Below are 19451 nucleotides of genomic sequence, written 5' to 3'. Positions count from 1 at the left end.
TTCCTTGTTTCTGTGGCAATTTCCTTAGTTAAACGTGGAACTGTTCGATCGTGAGTGAATCGCTGCATGTGAAGTTTAGTTTTAGTGCGTTTCGTTTCCTGTTGACCAGTACGCGGAGTTGCAGTTTCTGTGTTTTGATTTCAGATTTGGTGTTCTTATTTGTGGATTTGTGTTCACGAATTGATAAACTGTGTTTCTGTGTTGAATCTGGAATTATTTTCTGATTTTAGTTTGTGTTGTTGAAGAAGATGATGTCCAAGTCTAATGTTGGGGACCACTTGCTTTTTAGATGTTTTTTGCTTTTTGTCCTTTACTTTTTAGTTATAACCTGCAGATCTGTCGGCCTAGTCACCATGACTATCACTACCCTCTGAATATTCTGTCTAGCCCAAAATAGAATCCCGTACCTTCCAAATATTTTCTGTTACAAAAATGTCTCCCATTTCCACGTACACAGCTGCACCTCTACACTTCTTTCCCATTCTAGTCAGTAGGAAATTACCTTTAAGTTCTTGCCTAGGTAGAGACTCAACCCGAGCGTGGTAGCTAACCAAACCATCCAGAATATCACCACAACAGTTTTAACGCACCATCTCTGTGGGATTCGACCCTTACCACCACTATACTGATCAGTAGGAGTGGGTTGAGGAATTTTTGAAACCAGGGTCTAGGCTTAGTAAGGATCTCTATCCTGACCAGTAGGATATATCCGTGCTTGAACGACACCTAAGCGCCCTGAGCCACCACAAACCGTTTCAGATATGCAGAATATACTTCACTATATGCACAATATACATCACTATATGCTCAATATATACTTCACTAAAATGGGAAAACAGTACACTATAAGGCATGCAGAACATACTTCACTATATGCATAATATACATCACTATATGCACAATATACATCACTATATGCTCAATATACTTCACTGAAATGAAAAAATGATACACTACAAGGCATTCAGAATATACTTCACTATATGCATAATACTTCACTAAAATGGAAAAATAATACACTATAAGACATGCAGAACATACTTCACTATATGCTCAATATACTTCACTGAATAGACAATATACTTCACTGAATTAAAAAATAGTACACTATATGACACACATAATATACTTCACTATATGCTCAATATAGTTCATTATATCCTCGATATACTTCACTATAACTATAACTTGATTCTCATGTAAAGGTAAAATACTTCCACTATAATCAGTGGATGAAGGAGGCAGAGCAACTTCTACCGTCGAAATTCATAGAGAAATTGAAATTGTAGTAGAAGGTTTATATTGTGTTTATAGTGAAGTATATTATATTTACAGTGAATTGTATTATCTATATAGTGAAGTATATTGTGTGTACAATATTGTATAGGTTTTATAGTGAAGTATACTACCTTTAGAGTGAAGTGTATTGTCTTAATAGTGTAGTATATTGTGATTACATGTTTAAGCATTCAGAACATAATTCATTATATACTAACATCAACATATGCTTCATATGCATTTTTACGAGTGAACCAATTTTGTATTATAGTGCACAATCTTCGATCATCTAATAAATTCATGAGATTGAAAAATCAACTCTTGCGATGAAATACTGAATTAACATATCATGAAATCGACTATTAGCGATGGAGAAATCAGCTCTTGCGATGAAAATTGATATAGCAGATTGTGAAATTAACAATTGACGATGGAGAAATCAGCTTTTGCGATGAAAAGTGATATAGTGGTTTGTGAAATTGACAATTAAGATGAGGAAATCAGCTCTTGAGATGAAGATTTTTGCAAGATGAGATTGTTGAACATGAGCGTGAGCGATGGAGATTGTAGCAAATCTGCATAAGTCTTGTTGCGGCGATGGACTCCGTCGAGGAAGAAGAGGATTCTCTTGTTGTGGCGCAAGACGATGGTGATGGCGTAGATGGAGATAAAATTGTAGGAGGTGGAAGAGAAGCAGGAGAAGGTGAGGGCGCGAGCATGGAGGTTTATCGGTGGCGGAGCGGAGGAGGTTGTTACCGAAATGTAAGTATTTTGATTTTGTGTGAGCAAACCTAGATGAAGCGTGAATCTCCCATAGAATATGGTTTCCAAAAATGCTCTTGTTAATTACTTTTTATTTAAAACATGTAAAAATAGCTAAGCCATAGGATTAATTTTGAGTATTAAGATGTGTGGCTGAGATTTGTTCTCTAGTTATACACTTAAAATTAGTTAAACATTGATCGACCGTCATTCCAAGATTGATAAGTTATCTACCTATTAAAGTGCCGGGTAATTAAATCGAGTTGAATCGTGCTTGAGATTGGTTTATTTATATCGGGCTGAGCCATAACTTTATTTACAGAATACTTCGATCTCAATGATCTTTTATCGAACAAAGATCTGAATTGCTCAATTTATTCACGATCCTAGTAATAATGCCTTGAACCTTTTAAAAATTCTTATTCCCTCTGTCCCATAAAAATAAGTGCATTATCCATTTCCATTCACCCCACAAAAATATGAGCATATAAATGAAAGTTATCCCAATTTATTACCCCTATACATCAAGTTATTTACAACATATACCACCATCAAAATACTAATAATAATATGGGTCTCACTATCCACTAACACTATTTTAACTACTCTTCTCCCCATCTCTCTTACTTTAACAATTTTGTCTTAATTCTCGTGTTATATCATATGCCCATATTTTTATGGTACGGAAGGAGTATAAAGAATTGTTTTCTTGCTATCAATAGTTTATATATTTGTATTCCCTCCATCCAACCGAAGATGACCCACTTTCCTTTCTTGTCTATCCCATCCAAGATGACTCATTATTAAAAATGGATATTTATTTATCTCTACTTTATTTCTTCTCTCTTACTTTATTCTCTCCACCTAACACACCCAATAAAATTGTATAAAATCTCGTGTCGCCCAAGAAATGAGTCATCTTCCTTGGGATGGAAGGAGTACTAAAAGGACAAAAAATTATACTCCTTCCCATCCCTAAAAAATAGACAACATGTGAAACGGTACATGTTTTAATGCACATTGGTAAAGTAAAAAAGAGATGGAATGAAAAAGTGATCTGAGTATTATTAGTGTAGAATGAGACTCACCTCATTAGAGAAAAAAAGTTTCCTTAAATAGAATTGGTCTATTTTAAGGGACATCCCAAAATGAGAAATGTAGTCTATTTTTAAAGGCCAAAGGGAGCATATTACTCCCTCCGTCCCATTGAAGATGCCACACTTTCCTTATAATTTTGTCCCAACCAAGATGACCCATCACTAAAAATGTAAATACATTTCTCTCTAATTTATTCCCTCCCTCTTACTTTACTCTCTCCACTTCACAGTTCACACACAAAATAAAATTGCATAAATTCCCGTGCTGCCCAAGGAAGGGGTCATCTTCCTTGGGACGGAGGAGTACAAATAATGTGTGTTTAGTTTAATTTATAATCATAAAAATTGGAAGGGGTCATCTTCCACTATCATAATTTCTCGTGCCGCCCAAAGAAGGGGTCATCTTCCACGATCAACTGTGCCAGTTTTACCCAGTTTGGGTTTTATGAATATAGTGGAAAGTAAACTGAAAAAGTTAGAGGAATATGTGTTCTACTATTATATATTCTCTCCATCTAGACTAAGATGACACATTTCTTGGTCGGCATTGGATTTTAGGAGTTGTTGGTTAATGTATTTAAATGGAGAGAGAAATGGTGGACGTAAGTATTAAATTGAGAGAAAAAAAAAGTTGGATATTTTAATTGGAGAGAGAAATCGTGGTTGTAAGTACTAAACTGGGAGAGAAAGTTAACAAAAATAGAAATGTGTCATCTTATTTAGGACAAACAAAAAGTGTCATTTTAGCTAGGACGGAGGGAGTATTAGTTTTGTGCTCCATGTCCACGATGAGTCTCTTTCTCGGCCTTGGTTACTGGTCAGTATAAGGTGCTTTATTGGATAATATCTGCAAAATAGCTGCTAAAGTGTGCAGGTTGAAGTACTAAATCAGGAGGAAAGGTTCAGAAGGAATTCGAGTGAAAAAGCTGCGAAAAGTGTGCAAACTGGTTAGTATGAGCAGAAAATAAGCAAACTGGTCAGGTTGGATGCTACAGAACTGGAAACGAGAAGGAAGGACTTGCTTGGAATAATCACCTATCTAAAGAAGGGCAAAATAGTCATTCCACATGAAGAGAAAGCCCTAGAAATTAGGGCAAGCCATCCTATAAATAGGAGCTGAACATAAAGAAAAGGGGGAAATTTTGACACCACTTCACTTAGGACTTATCATCACTACTACATCACTTTTGAGGAGAATAGCTCCACTAGCTCTTAGTTTCATCTAAATCCAGCAGCCTGACTTGAAGATTCCGGCCACCTGCCGGCGAGGAGCATCATGCCTGATTCATTCCAGCAGCCGTAGTTCCAGAAATTCCTCCAGTTTCAGTTTCCGATGAACCAAACAATCTTTTACTTGCTTTGTTTTTCAGATTTCTTAGTTTTAGTACTTGTTTTTTTTGCTTGCCTTTGACATGGATTCCAGTAGCTACTTAGTTGGAACATCTTTTAGGTGATAATCTTGAATGCAATGAAGTTTATTGTGGTTTTAATTTGTGTTTCAGCTTGCTTATTATTTCTTTCTGCCAAGTAGCTAGATCTGGTAGTTTTACGTTGATTTATGTTGTTTAAGTGCTTGAATCTGCTTTGCTTAGTTAGATCTAGGTTTTCTTAGAGTGTTTACAAGTTTTAATCAGGTTAAGTTCCTCAAAAATGCATGGGAATCGTTTCTGCTTACTTCTGTCACCTTGTCCCACTGACCAGTTTGCGTAGATCTCAGTTTTCTTAGCTTTCGTTCTCGATTTCAAGTTTAATATTGCATTTACGAATTTTCAAGCTTGATCATTCATCAATGGAGTTTGTTAGATCTTGTTTGTTTAGCTTGGTGAAGAAGATAATGTCACAATCAAAGAATAGAACCACTTGTGTTGCTTTTGTTTCTTTTTGCTTTTGTACTTGCATTTTTTCAGCTTTTCTGCACACCCAGGAGACAGTCTGTCAGCATGTCCTTTGATTCTCTTCACCTTTTGTCTAGTCATTTTTAGTAAGTTTCGTCTAGTAGTTTCTCACATGCACACTCGTACTCTAATTTACACACGCACTTTAATTTCTTTTATCACGCAGCATTTAGAGCCCACCCTGATCTACTGGTCAGGAGGGGTATATGTTCCATTTCATTTTCCGACTAGGTAAAACTCAACCCCAAAAAAAGCATGGTAGCTAACCAACCGCTCCCAGAATGTCATCGCAAGTGTATCTCGCCTACATCCATCTATGTGGGATTCGACCCTTACTCCACTATACTAGCCAGTAGAAGTGGGTTGAGGTATTTTTTTGTTGATAGGGAAGATAGACACAGACCCAACGACACAGCTAGGTCTAGGTACCCTCCTGGCCAGTTGGCACACACACATAAAGTCATAGTCTCATCTTTTCCCTCTATCAAATGGCGCCGTTGTCGGGGATGGATGGCGTTTTTGCATACATCTGTTGCATGATACTTTGGTGTACATATAGTTAATTGTTTTTGTTTTCTTTTGTTTCTTGGTTTATGAGAAGTTTTGTTAAGAATTTTGGTGTGAATATTGTAAATAAACTTTTCTTTATTTTTTGTGTTCCGCAGTTAAATGAAACTGAGTCCAATTGGCCAAGGAAGAAGGGGCAAATCCAGTCACCACTCATTCAGAATTAACCACTGCCTTGCCTGTTGACTTGGATGCGAGCGGTGAGGAGGATCGCGGCACAGCCATCAAGAGTGAACCGGAATCAATATCTGCAACTAAAGAGGAGAAAGCCAACATGGCTGATAGGAAAATGATCCTGAGATAAGCTCGTTGTACGCTCACTTGGATGGCGAACCACTGCAAGCAATCGTCACGACCCTAGGACAATAAGCAATCTACGTGGAGCCCCACATTATGGCCATCATGCCTGTGTTCTTGGGAAGGAGTTGTGACAGTCCATACGAGTTCTTGCATGAATTTTGCAAAATCTGCAAGGCTCTAAAGCGGCCAGCGGGGTCAAGCGAAGGCGACTACAGACTGAAGGCCCTTCCCTTTGCCCTTAAAGGGAAGGCGAATACTTGGTTCAAGAGGCTGCCACCAAATTGTATCAGAGTCTGACTTCAAGATGATGTTCTTGGATCAGTTCTTCCCAGCGGCCAGGACAAGTGCACGAAGAGATAAAATCCGAGGAGTTACACAAGGTTATGATGAGACTCTGAGTCAGTACTGGTCAAGATACATGGGTCTGTTGGACGCATGCCCAAACCACCACATGTTGGAAGTAGAAATTTACTCGATTTTCTATGAGAGGATGAATGCGGAGAGCAAGGACTTAGTGAACTCATCAAGTGGAGGAAGTTTTTCCTAACTACGAGTTAGTGAGGCCAAGAGAATCATGGAAAGACTTCTCTACGTGAAAAGAGCCTATGACAATCCACGTACTCTCCCGTCCAGAAGAGGTATGGCAAATGCTGCAGCAGTAGGAAATAATGATCAATTAGAGAGTCGGATTGATAAGCTCGAGAAGGCACTTTTGTCAGCAATTGAGAAGAGTAAACCACAAGTTCCTCCAGTCAATGCCACCACGGTAACTGCCCAAGAGGATCACTATCCAAATACGACTGGGCTTTGGAATTCAAATAGGAACTGGAATTCTGAAAAGCAGGAGGACACGCCTTGGAGAGAACACCTGGACTTTAGATGGGGAGAGAGAAACTCTAACCAGCCCAACCCACCTCAGAATGCATACGATGGACCCCCAGCCCAAGATTCACAGCCGAACTGGTCAGGAAGAAACCAGCATAATCCGCACCCACCAAATCCATATCAAAATACCACCTATGTGCCACAATATCAGATGGGAAACAAGAATTACCAATCCCACTCACCCCAACATTGCCAAAATCACCCATGTCCTAACCCTAACCAGCATCACCACCCCAACCAGTTCAGTCAGTACCCTTCACACCAAAATCAGCCAAACTACCCTTACAATCAAAACCATCCCATCTACCAGTCACATCCCAACGGCCAGTATAACTCCCATCACCAGCAAAATCCCTACCTACACCACCTGAATCCCAATCACAGTCAACCCCACAACTCTAACCAATTCGGCCAGTACCCTTCTCATCAAAATCAGCCAAACTATACCTACCACCCATACCCTAACACCCAGTATAATCCCCACCATCAACAAAATCCAAACCATTTCCTACACCAAAACAAGTCAGGAAGATCTGTGGAAGAGATGAAGGGAGAGATGCTTGTTTACAGCCGGATCAATTCAACCCAAGGGGGAGGAATGATTGAAAATATAGCTTGTGTAATGTGTTTATGAGTTTTTTTTCTTGTTCGTTTTCTTGTTTTTTGTTTTCTGTGAGTCATCTATGTGTTGAAGAGTCTTTTAAGTTTTAGAGTCTTAGGTCGGTGAGGGGAGGTAAACAGGCTTGCGAACTCAACTCATTATTTTTATTTAGCTTGTTTCTTCTTACTTGAGGACAAGTATGTGTTAAGTGTGAGCAGTTTGATGAGTCACGTTCTCGGCCTTGGTTACTGGTCAGTATAAGGTGCTTTATTGGATAATATCTGCAAAATAGCTGCTAAAGTGTGCAGGTTGAAGTACTAAATCAGGAGGAACGGTTCAGAAGGAATTCGAGTGAAAAAGCTGCGAAAAGTGTGCAAACTGGTTAGTATGAGCAGAAAATAAGCAAACTGGTCAGGATGGATGCTACAGAACTGGACACGAGAAGGAAGGACTTGCTTGGAATAATCACATATCTAAAGAAGGGCAAAATTGTCATTCCACATGAAGAGAAAACCCTAGAAATTAGGGCAAGCCACCCTATAAATAGGAGCTGAACATAAAGAAAAAAGAGGAATTTTGACACCACTTCACTTAGGACTTATCATCACTACTACATCACTTTTGAGGAGAATAGTTCCACTAGCTCTTAGTTCCATCTAAATCCAACAGCCTGACTTGAAGATTCCGGCCACCTGCCGGTGAGGAGCATCATGCCTGATTCATTCCAGCCGCCGTAGTTCCAGAAATTCCTCCAGTTTCACTTTCCGATGAGCCAAACAATCTTTTACTTGCTTTGTTTTAAAGATTTCTTAGTTTTAGTAATTGTTTTTTTTGCTTGCCTTTGACTTGGATTCCAGTAGCTACTTAGTTGGAACATCTTTTGGGTGATAATCTTGAATGCAATGAAGTTTGTTGTTGTTTTATTTTTTATTTCAGCTTGCTTATTATTTCTTTCTGCCTAATAGCTAGATCTGGTAGTTTTACTTTGATTTATGTTGTTTAAGTGCTTGAATCTGCTTTGCTTAGTTAGATCTAGGTTTTCTTGGAGTGTTTACAAGTTTTAATCAGGTTAAGTTCCTCAAAAATGCATGGGAATCGTTTCTGCATACTTCTGTCACCTTGTCCCACTGACCAGTTTGCGTAGATCTCAGTTTTCTTAGCTTTCGTTCTCGATTTCAAGTTTAATATTGCATTTACGAATTTTCAAGCTTGATCATTCATCAATGGAGTTTGTTAGATCTTGTTTGTTTAGCTTGGCGAAGAAGATAATGTCACAATCAAAGAATAAGACCACTTGTGTTGCTTTTGTTGCTTTTTGCTATTGTACTTGCATTTTTTCAGCTTTTCTGTACACCCAGGAGACAGTCTGTCAGCATGTCCTTTGATTCTCTTTACCTTTTGTCTAGCCATTTTTAGTAAGTTTCGTCTAGTAGTTTCTCTCATGCACACTCGTACCCTAATTTACACACGCACTTTAATTTCTTTTATCACGCAGCATTTAGAGCCCACCCTGACCTACTGGTCAGGAGGGGTATAGGTTCCATTTCATTTTTCGACTAGGTAAAACTCAACCCCAAAAAAAAGCGTAGTAGCTAACCAACCGCTCCCAGAATGTCATCGCAAGTGTATCTCGCCTACATCCATCTTTGTGGGATTCGACCCTTACTCCACTATACTAGCCAGTAGAAGTGGGTTGAGGTATTTTTTTGTTGATAGGGAAGATAGACACAGACCCAATGACACAGCTAGGTCTAGGTACCCTCCTGGCCAGTTGACACACACATACAGAGTCATAGTCTCATCTTTTCCCTCTATCATCCACCAATACGTGTCCCACTTTAATCTGACATGTGTTTTAAGAAATGTCATAGAAATTGAGTTGAAAAAGTTAGTAAAATGTGGATCCTACTTCTAAATACTCTCTCCGTCCCTAAACTATAAACAATATTTCAAACGACACGAGTTTTAATGTACAATTGGTAAAGTAAGAGAGAGATAGAAAGTAACAGTAATTGCAGTATTGTTAGTGGAGAATAGAGAGAAATTATTTTGCTTAAATAGAATTGGTCTATTTTTAAGGGACATCCTAGAATGACAAATATGGTCTATTTTTAAAGGACGAATGAAATATTAGTTTAATAATAACATGTGAGGGAGAATGAATTAATGGAATATGAAGTTCACCATTAAAATTGGTAAAACTGAAGTGGGACATTTCATATGGGACGGACCAAATGAAAAAATGGGACACATATTGGGGACGAAGGGAGTAATAAAATGTGAGTGTGATAAGTTATTGGAATGTGAGGTGCATTACCAAAAGTAATAAAATATAAAGGTGTCAATTAATTGTGGACAAACGAAAAGAGAAATTGGTGTCAATTCCCGTGGACGATAGAGGGAGAATATTACTCCCTCCATCGTCTATATCTTTGGGGTTTGACCTCATGTGATCGTCTATAGCAAGAAGCACGTTCGTTTCAGAGCCTTTCCATGATGGTTGTTATATTCTCCATATATTTAAATATTTGAAGTATATTTTTTTTAAGGAACAACGGTGGATTAATTAAAAGTATTCAACGATACAATCCGGAATAAAAGACCAAAACCTACAAGGAGGATACATAAAAGAGTTAGGAGTTATAATATGTGCTAATATATTGTTTGAACGACGAACCCAAGGTACTACCACGTCAGGTCTCTATAGTAGTAATTGTTGACATTCCGATATGACGGCTCCGTATTCTGACCAATCGGGTGATGTGTTCATAATGGAGAAGACTACTCCTTGTGCATCTGTATAAATGATACATGGCCCGGGGCACTGTTGAGAAACATATTGAAGCGTAGTACGAATGGCTATCGCTTCAGATACACGGGGAGAAAAAATCCCATACTGACAAGATGAAAACGCATGAAGAAATAAACTATCATGCGATAGCAATAAAGAACATGTACCGATCATCTTGGACTCTGCGAATGTGGCTGCATCCGTGTAACACTGCCAGCTTTTGGATGGGGCTGTTCCAGTGGTGAATTGTGGAGGTTCGGGAGGAGCTGTGGGGTCTGCGGAAGGACATGTTCGTTTTCCACCTTGAGTCGTTTGCTATTCTACAAGTGTTTCCTTAGCTTGGTCAACTATTACTCCGAGTGGAACACAATTTCCACTCTGTACCACCTGGTTACGCACCCACCAAATCCGCCAAGAAATCATAATAAACTCATCCATCAAATGTCTGTTGTTTAACTCAATGATAGTTTGATAACATTCTACAAAAGGAAGTGATAAAGTTGTTTCACATTTTCCCCAATTTTTCCACACGGCTCTTGCTTTATGACAAGTCAATAGGGCATGGTTGAGATCTTCATCCGAGGCGCCGCAATCACAAGTACTATCAATAGATATTCCGTGTTGTTGTTAGCGACATTTTGTTGGTAACACATTGCATAACACACGCCATAGGAATTCACAGACTTTTGGGGGAATGTGGAGTGGTTCGGATACTCTATTCAGATGTGATGCAACATAATAATCGGACTTCACTGTGTAAGTGCCGCATTTATCGAAGTGCCAAATACATCTGTCTGGGGTGGTCGAGGAGATAAGGATAGATAGAATGATAGGGATGTCGCATTCGCTGAATACATTACAAACTTTATCCAAATCCCATTGTGTTTGAGACTGGTCAAGTAAGTCGGCAACGCGGAGTTCGGAAGGGATAAAGTTGTTCGCTTGATCGACCTTGAAATCATACTCTCTTGGTAGCCAAGGGTCATACCATACTCGAATCTTTATACCATTACCAACTCTCCATCTAAGTTCCGCTTTCAAAAAAACGGTAACGTGATGAATACCTCTCCAGGTGAAACTTGGGTTGTGTCTCAAATTCGCAGATAAAAAAATCACCATTTGGAAAATATCTAGCCTTGTAAATGCGGTATATAAGAGAATTTTCAGAATTCAGTAGCCTCCATCCCTGCTTAGCTAGCATAGCCAAATTAAAGCATCGCAAGTTCCTAAAGCCTAAAACACCGTCAGATTTTTTCTCACACATCCGGTCCCATTTTAACCAATTCACTTTTTTACCACCGCCGTGTTTTGAATCCCACCAAAAGGAATTCATCATCTTCTGTAATTCATCACATAGAGAACTTGGAAGCATGAAAACACTCATCGCATAAGTGGGAATGGCTTGTGCTACAGCTTTTAATAAAATCTCTTTACCAGCTCTTGACAAAAACCTATTTTTCTAATTTTTTATGCGTGCCCAGAGTCTGTTTCGAATATATGCAAAGATAGATCTTTTATTACTTCCGAAAAGGAATGGCAATCCTAGATATCGACTGTGATCAAGAGGAGTGAATACCTGGAGAATACTTGATAAGATCTCTTTCTGAATCTCGAACACATTTGAACTATCGAAGATGCCAGATTTTGTAAGGTTCACCGCCTGTCCCGAAGCGCGTTCATAGGTCTAAATATTTATAATAGCGTGACACTGTGGTTCTATAGCCTTGAAAACAAAAATGAATCATCTGCAAATAGCAAGTGTGAGACGGAAGGGCTGCCTCGACATATGGAGATTCCATGTACGATTCTGTGCTGCTCAGCCTCATTTAGTAAGGTAGTTAATCCCTCCGCGCATAGGACATATAAGTACTGTGAAAGTGGATCCACCTGTCGAAGACCTCGTGATGAAAGAATTGGCCATATTTCATTTCCGTTCACAAAGATTGAGTAACGAACATTTCGAACACACATCATAATCATGGTGATCCATCTACGATCGAACCCGAGGGCCGCCATCATAGCTTCAAGAAAACCCCAATCAATGGATCATAAGCTTTGCTCGTATCAAGTTTTAAAGCAACATTTCCCTCTGCTCTGCCTGAACGATTTTTCATGTGATGAATTAGTTCGAAAGCAAACAGGATATTATCAGTAATCAATCTACCTTTGATGAAAGCATATTGATTTTCAGAAACGACTCCGGGGAGTAATCTCTTAAGATGGTTTGCAAGAACTTTTGCAATAATCTTATATAAGACATTGCATAGTGAGATAGGTCTGAGATCTTTGACTGTGGTTGGGTTGTCAACTTTGGGAACGAGCACAACAATTGTATCTGTAAGCGATGGTGGAAACTGTCCATTTGCTAGCCAAGAAGACCCTGCAGCAACGACCTCATCACCTATCAAATGCCAACATTTCTGATAGAAAGCCGGATTAAGACCATCAGGACCTGGTGCTTTATCGAGATGCATAGAAAACACAGCTCTTCAAAATTCCTCATATGTAAACGGAGCAAGTAATTCGGCATTATCAGTGGAAGAAACTCATGGATTAACTAAAGACGTTACGGGCTCAAAAGCTATAACTTCAGCAGTATATAATCGCTGAAAATAATTATTAATAATAGAATGGATACCTTCTTTGCTGCGGATTGTCACACCTGATTCATTTTGCAGTTCTGTAATAGTGTTTCGTCTCTTGCGATTATTTGCTGCAAGATGAAAATATTCCGTATTCGCATCTCCTTCTTGAAGCTAAAATTCTTTAGCTCTCTGTTTCCACTTAATTCTCTCCATGTCAAGGATTTTATTCAACTCAGCTCATAAGTTAGTGTGTTCATTTGTGTTGTTGTTTCGGCAAACTTCGAGTCTGATCTTTAAATGTTTCTTATTGATGCTGAGTTCCTTGTTCAGATTTCGTCCCCACTTCTCTAAGGCATTACCCATATGCTGAATTTTATGAGTAAGTCCGTGATTTGCCTGATTCCACAGTGATTCAACCAGTTGCCGAAACTCAGGTTGTTTAAACGAACTATTCTCAAATCGAAAATGCCTCACATGCCATTGTACTGCAACAATATCAGTGGATAGTATAATAGGTGAATAATCAGAAACAGAAGAAACTCATGTTTTGATGATTGCGTTTTCAAATTTCTCAAACCATTTAGTATTAGCTACCGCTCTATCGATTTTCTCGCGAACCCAATTAGTTGATCCTCTGCTCCTTTCCCATGTATAAGAGTACCCAAGCCATTCTATTTCATGTAAATCACAGTGCTGGAGTGCAGAACGAAATCCATTTAGCAAGTAGGTTGGGTGATCATTACCACCGATCTTCTCTGAATTAAAAGCAAGATCATTAAAATTGCCAATTACTAGCCAAGGAAAATTAAGACCAGGATCAAGAGACTTCAATAATTTCCAAGAAGCATGCCTGCGAAATCTTTCTGGGTAGCCATAAAAACATGTCATTAACCACTCAAAACCATCATCCATACAAATTTTCACATTCACATAGTTATGAGAACTTGTAGTTACAACTACTTTGCTTGAGAATCTACTCAAAACTGCAAGACCTCCACTTCTGCTTGTTCGACTGACCCCATACCCATTATCAAAATGCAACTTATTTCGTAGCTCTTCAATTTTCTTACTATCAACTAAAGTTTCAATAAGAAATACCACACCCGGCTTGTACTAGCGTAGGAGATCGTCCAACGCTTGAACTGCCCGGGGGTTACCGAGACCCCGACAGTTCCAACTTAGTATCTTCATGATAATTGGTCGGGTCACACTTTGACGCCCGCCAATGTAATTGTTGAACGAGTAGTTAGCTCGCTAGAGACGGCTGTCAAATCGATCTCAGTCGAAACTTCAGGAGTCAGTGAAACAAGTGTCCTTGGTCGTTTAAAGTTAGAGAGAAGAGTGTTCTCACACATAATCATATTATTCATATCGTGAGTTGTTGTTTTCTGAGAAGTTGCAGTAGTACCTGATTTACTGAATGATCCAATGAGTGGGCTTCCATCATTATTGCGCAACCAGCTGCTCCTAGGTTGTTGCAACCGAAGTGGTGCTGCCCTGAGGGAGCTGTCCCATTCGAACTCTCTGTTGCTGCCATTCTGTTGAAGACGTTCTGGGCACAATTTTTCTCCATGACCAATGATACCACACAAAAAGCAAAAGAGAGGGAGTCGTTCGTATCGGAATTTTGCGAACAAAGATGTGGTAGCAGTCACAAGGATTTTTTTACGGCGTTTCAGTGGAAGACGAATATCAATACGGACTCTGATCCTCATATAGCTGCAATAACCCGTCTCAACTGTTCTTGGATCTAATTCAATATATGTACCAATAAAATTCCCCAAAAGTCTTGCTATTGTATCAATCATCAACCCAGATTGTAGGTCATGAATTTGAACTCAAATACCAGTATGTGGGAGTGGGACTTCGAGTGGTAATTCCCCTTCTTTCAATCGGTGCAAAACGAGCAGATGTCGATTAAAGTCCCATGGGCACCCATTAAAGATTCGCTCAAGATCAACAATATGAAAGAAACGAAATAGATACCTTCTCGCTTCCAACTATGTTATCGATATTCCGGCCTGAGGCTGCCATAGATCAGCTATGCTTTCTTGAAATACATGAAAACTGACTCTAGTTGTGGTTAATAGGGTTCCGACCAAACATAAATTGTAAGTTGCTGCTTCATTTCTCCCTGTTGCAGAAATGTCCCATTCTTCATCTTTTCTGTCGGTCAGAGAGAGGTTGGTGATGTCGGCTTCAATACTCATCGGACTGGGCAAAGATTGGTGGTTGGAGGTGAGGAATTGATTTACTGAAGGAAGAAAATTGATTCACGAAGCTAGGATTCAAACGAGAGAAAAGGTTCTCGACGATTCACTTGAAGTATACTTCTTAACCATTGTTATTAGAGAAAAAGACAACCAACCACTGAATTCATAGGATAAATGAAATTACTTGAGTGTTGATTAATTAGAAGACTAAAATATTTCTTATCATATCTTATGCTTAGCATCAGTAATGGCGGACGTCCACGCAGAATTCCCACCGGCGTGCGGGAATTCCGTGGCGGACGTCCGTCATTGTGCGTCCCTTCCACGGATACGGAATTCCGCGAAGGAATTCGCAGTTCCACGGCGTTCCGCGGAATGACATGGCAGTGCAGTGGAAAGTCCGTATGACGTGGCAGGAGGTGCTTTTGGAAATTCTGCAGGGAATTTCGCCGGGAATTCCGCACCATTGCTGATGGCTCTTAGATGTTGCGATACTAATTGTCTTAACATGAAATAAATCAATCAGGTCATCAACAGAGGAATAGAAATAGTCAAACCAAAATAATTAAAATAGAAATGAGAATAGTAAAATCAATAGGCACGGGAATATTGGGAATGGGTAGGATTGTTTAAAACCAAACCGGAATGGCAGATCAACTAGATCGACCGCGAATCAGAATGGAGTCGATCTAGTGTGATTTACGAACTGTAAAAATTGGCCAGTTGGGCCATGAACCATCGGTCAATTGAACAATATATTTTTAAAAATTATCACCTTTTGTTCTGGATTTTTCTTCCCCAATTCTTTCTTAAACCCTCACTCCTTGCGCCCCGCCCCCTCATTCCACCTCCACGCTCACTCACTAAGTATAAAAGGACATTTTTAATGCTATTAAGGACACTAAATATTGTGTCTAATTATACCACCAATATTTCATAAAATATCCTTGTTGGTGTCTCAACTAAAATTAGGGGACACGAATAGAAGTGTCCTAAACAAGCAAAAGAGTAATATAATTTGTCTTGAACATTGTCCTTTCTTTTGCGTCCTAAATTATGATTATTTTTTAAAAAATCCAAACGCCAGTTGTTGTGTCACAATTTTATGTTCTTAAAAGAGTAAATTTTTGTACTGACTGTTAGTTGCACAAAGGTAGTGACAATGACAGGGTGTTTTGCCAAATTGTGGAAAAAGTTTTTGTGATCCACTCTAAGTGACGTTTTCCTTTTTGGATGTCTCACTCTAAATGACACATTTTTAAATATAGAAACATCACTCTCTATATTTTCCCATGGCTTACTTTATTCTTGCTACTTTACTTATAAAATAACACTATATAAAATTTTGTGTTGAATTATAAATGCCTCACTTAGAGTGAAACGAAGGGAGTATAATTTTGGGCGTCTATCAATGGTTGCAAGCTATTCAGCCAATCTACAAAATTTTGGACTATATTGACGACACCTCAATCGCGAACATAGACATTAATGTTTTCTTAGGCCTCGGCTGGTAGGCTTGAAAAAGCTTGAAAAGACACTGTTCACAGCCTTTAACTGGCGTTTGGTAGTTTTGAAACACATTCTCCCGACCCGGTAAAAATATGCGGGTTGCAGGCTTCCAGCTACTACTATCCATGTAGGTTGTGTATGTCTATCAAAGTCGAAAGCAGGTATAAGGAATGATCCTTTTCTCCCTTCTCCTGCTTCTTCTAGATTTACCCTCGTCTCTCTCCAAATTGAAGCAACTATTCACGAAATTGTCATCTTCGTTGTTTAAAGCTTAAGTTGTCGACGGGATTCCGCCTCCCGGAACTTCTTGTTTATCCTCTCCGGCATCGTGATAAGGGAAATACCCTTATCAAGCTCCCACCCCCATCCCCATCCCCCGCCATTAACGCCCCTCTCCATCTCCGCACACACCATCTCCCTCCACTCCCCTACCACTCCGACCTCCGTCGCCCTCTCACCACGGTATTCCTCATCGCCGAATTATGACTTGAGATTCGCTAAATTAAGTCATTCACCCAAATTAGAACTGATGACTTTTAAGTCATTTCTAACTCAAGTGAGGGGCAGTTTAGGCAGTTCATAACTATTTTCACAAACTTGGGCTTTCAACCAAACAATTGACAGTGGGCTTTAAGGGATGTATGGTTTATACCAAACACAATATAGTCACCAAAAAGGCTGTCCATATGCATGTGAAAAGCCCACTATCTAGGAAACCATGAAAATTACTTCCATGGTACCAACCGCCCCCTTAATGGTCTGTGACTGTCTCTGTATTACGCCGAGACACAGTTTACCAATTTTTTATGGCAATTTATATCAATGCTCTTTTTGATTAACTAATTTTGTGCACACTTTAAAGGTATTTTTATCTTATTTATGCTTATTGGACGTACTAAGCGTCATAAATTTGGTTAAACAATTAATCTTCTTACAAGTTCCATATATTATTGATCTCCAATGCACAACAGAATTCTTGTTACAAGTTGCATCTGCAGGTATAAAATCTTTTTTGCCCTTTTTTCTCAATTATCAAAGCTGTGACAGACCTTGTAGATGTACGTGCTAGTTCAGTTGCTAATTTGTTGTCAAATGGTAAAGGCGAGTCTTTGCTCTCGGATGCATATATGGTTGTTTCTCGACTATCAAATGTAATCCCTCTGTTTTCATGGTAGTTGAGTCATTTTATTATTTTGGGACGTTCCATGATAGTTGAGGTATTTCCTCTTTTAGTAAAAAGCAACACATTTTTTCACTCTTATTTGATTATGAATTTTGTTACTTCCATCTTGAGCAGCTAAATTTGTACTCCCTCCGTTCCATGCTAATAGAGTCATTTTTCTATTTCGCGAAGTTCCAAGTTAATTGAGTCATTATTTTTGGTAAAAAGTTACCTTCTCTGTTATTTTATTCTCTATTCATCTCTCTTACTTGATTCTCTCTTACTTTATTCACCACCCACTTATCACCCTATTCTTAAACTCCGTGCCGAAAAGAAATGTCTCTATTAACAAGGAACGGAGGGAGTAGAATTCTAGGGGTACGAAAGTAACTCTTCAAGTTTATTTAATTCCAATTTTGATATCCAAGACTTCTATTTACGTCGTTCAATTATGTTCTATAATGCTTCAAAGATGTGTGACACATCTTGTCGATTTATTAGCTAAGATTGACTACCTTAATGCTTTTAATCCACATTGTTCGGTCACTGGTAACCCTGAAGACGTTGTTTGGATATCATAATTGTGTTTTGAATAAATAGAAGTAGTGAAATCATATCCCTGAAATTCCCTTGACTCCATTCTTTTCATATTGAATCCATTCACTTGTTTAATCTGTTTTGTTTATTTAATTGTTTTATGTTTAATTGTTTAGATATCCGGACGTGGACGCTCATTGGGTGTGGCACTGAATGCCGCAGGGTTGTATTACATGGACGAGATAGCTCAAACTGGCAGGTCAATGCTGGCTCATAGATCATCGGAACGGGAAATATGGTTATGGCACAGGAAGTTAGGGCACCCATCTTCTAGTTATTTGAATATTTTACTTGCGCACCTTTTTTACGAAATCAGTTTTTTAATGTGATACTTGTGTTTTGGCCAAGAACTACCGATAGACCTTAAAACTCAGATAATGATATTTCTTTTTTCAATCAATACACAGATAATGATATTACTCTCAATACAGTCCCACAATCTGGAGATTTGCGTCATTCGTTTATATTGTACTCCCTCTGTCCCATTAGAAATGAAACGTTTTCCTTTTTGGTCTGTCCCATTAAAAATGAAACTTTTCTAAAAATGGAAACAAGACTCTCTCTACTTTTTCTTCTCTCTTATTTTACTCTCTCTTCACTAACTCACAAAACAACACTACATAAAATCATGTGCCGAAAAACAAATGTTGCATATTTAATGGGACGGAGGGAGTATGACATTCCCATGTACATTCCATCAATACAATCATTGTTCTTTTTTTCCATTTATCGATCTAAAAGAAGAATTAGTTGTATATCATCTCCAATTAAGATTTATTCGAGACATATATATGAATTATATTAGGGCGGATGCAATTTTACTTTGGTTTGATGATACGATCATGGAAGCCGTGCATCAAAGTTTATAACTGCAGCTGGCTTCAATCAATATTCTGCCTATCGGGATGACGTCCAAAAGCTCTGAAACTACCACCATTGTCTTCTCCTTCGAGAGAGCTTCGCGTGAGTATCCTACACGTCCCAATCGGAGTCCGGAGGAGGGAGTTATGGCAGTTTTATAGAAGTCGCGCAGTGAAGAAGCATTCCACCCGACCGGGTGGGATTTGACGCACCAAACCACCCGGTACAACCTGCTGGAGGAGTCGCAGCCAAACTTCTCCACCCGGTCGGGTACCCATGCTGCCACCCGCCCGGGTGGCCCATCCAAAGCGTGAAAGGGTCAGAGCGTTCCACCCGACCGGGTGACTT

General features: G+C 39.1%; 1 protein-coding gene across 1 annotated transcript; it reads left to right on the top strand.

The window, feature by feature from the left end:
• The first annotated feature begins 6473 nt into the window (after positions 1-6473).
• On the top strand, positions 6474-7418 carry LOC121808933 (sporozoite surface protein 2-like). The gene has a single exon (XM_042209489.1). The coding sequence runs from the start codon at positions 6474-6476 to the stop codon at positions 7416-7418; it is 945 nt and encodes a 314-aa protein (XP_042065423.1).
• The last annotated feature ends 12033 nt before the right edge of the window (positions 7419-19451 follow it).

The sequence above is a fragment of the Salvia splendens genome, chromosome 6, assembly GCF_004379255.2.
Source record: "Salvia splendens isolate huo1 chromosome 6, SspV2, whole genome shotgun sequence".
Taxonomy (NCBI): domain Eukaryota; kingdom Viridiplantae; phylum Streptophyta; class Magnoliopsida; order Lamiales; family Lamiaceae; genus Salvia; species Salvia splendens.
Note: the sequence above shows the minus strand (reverse complement) of the source record. Positions and strands in the feature narration are given on the sequence as shown.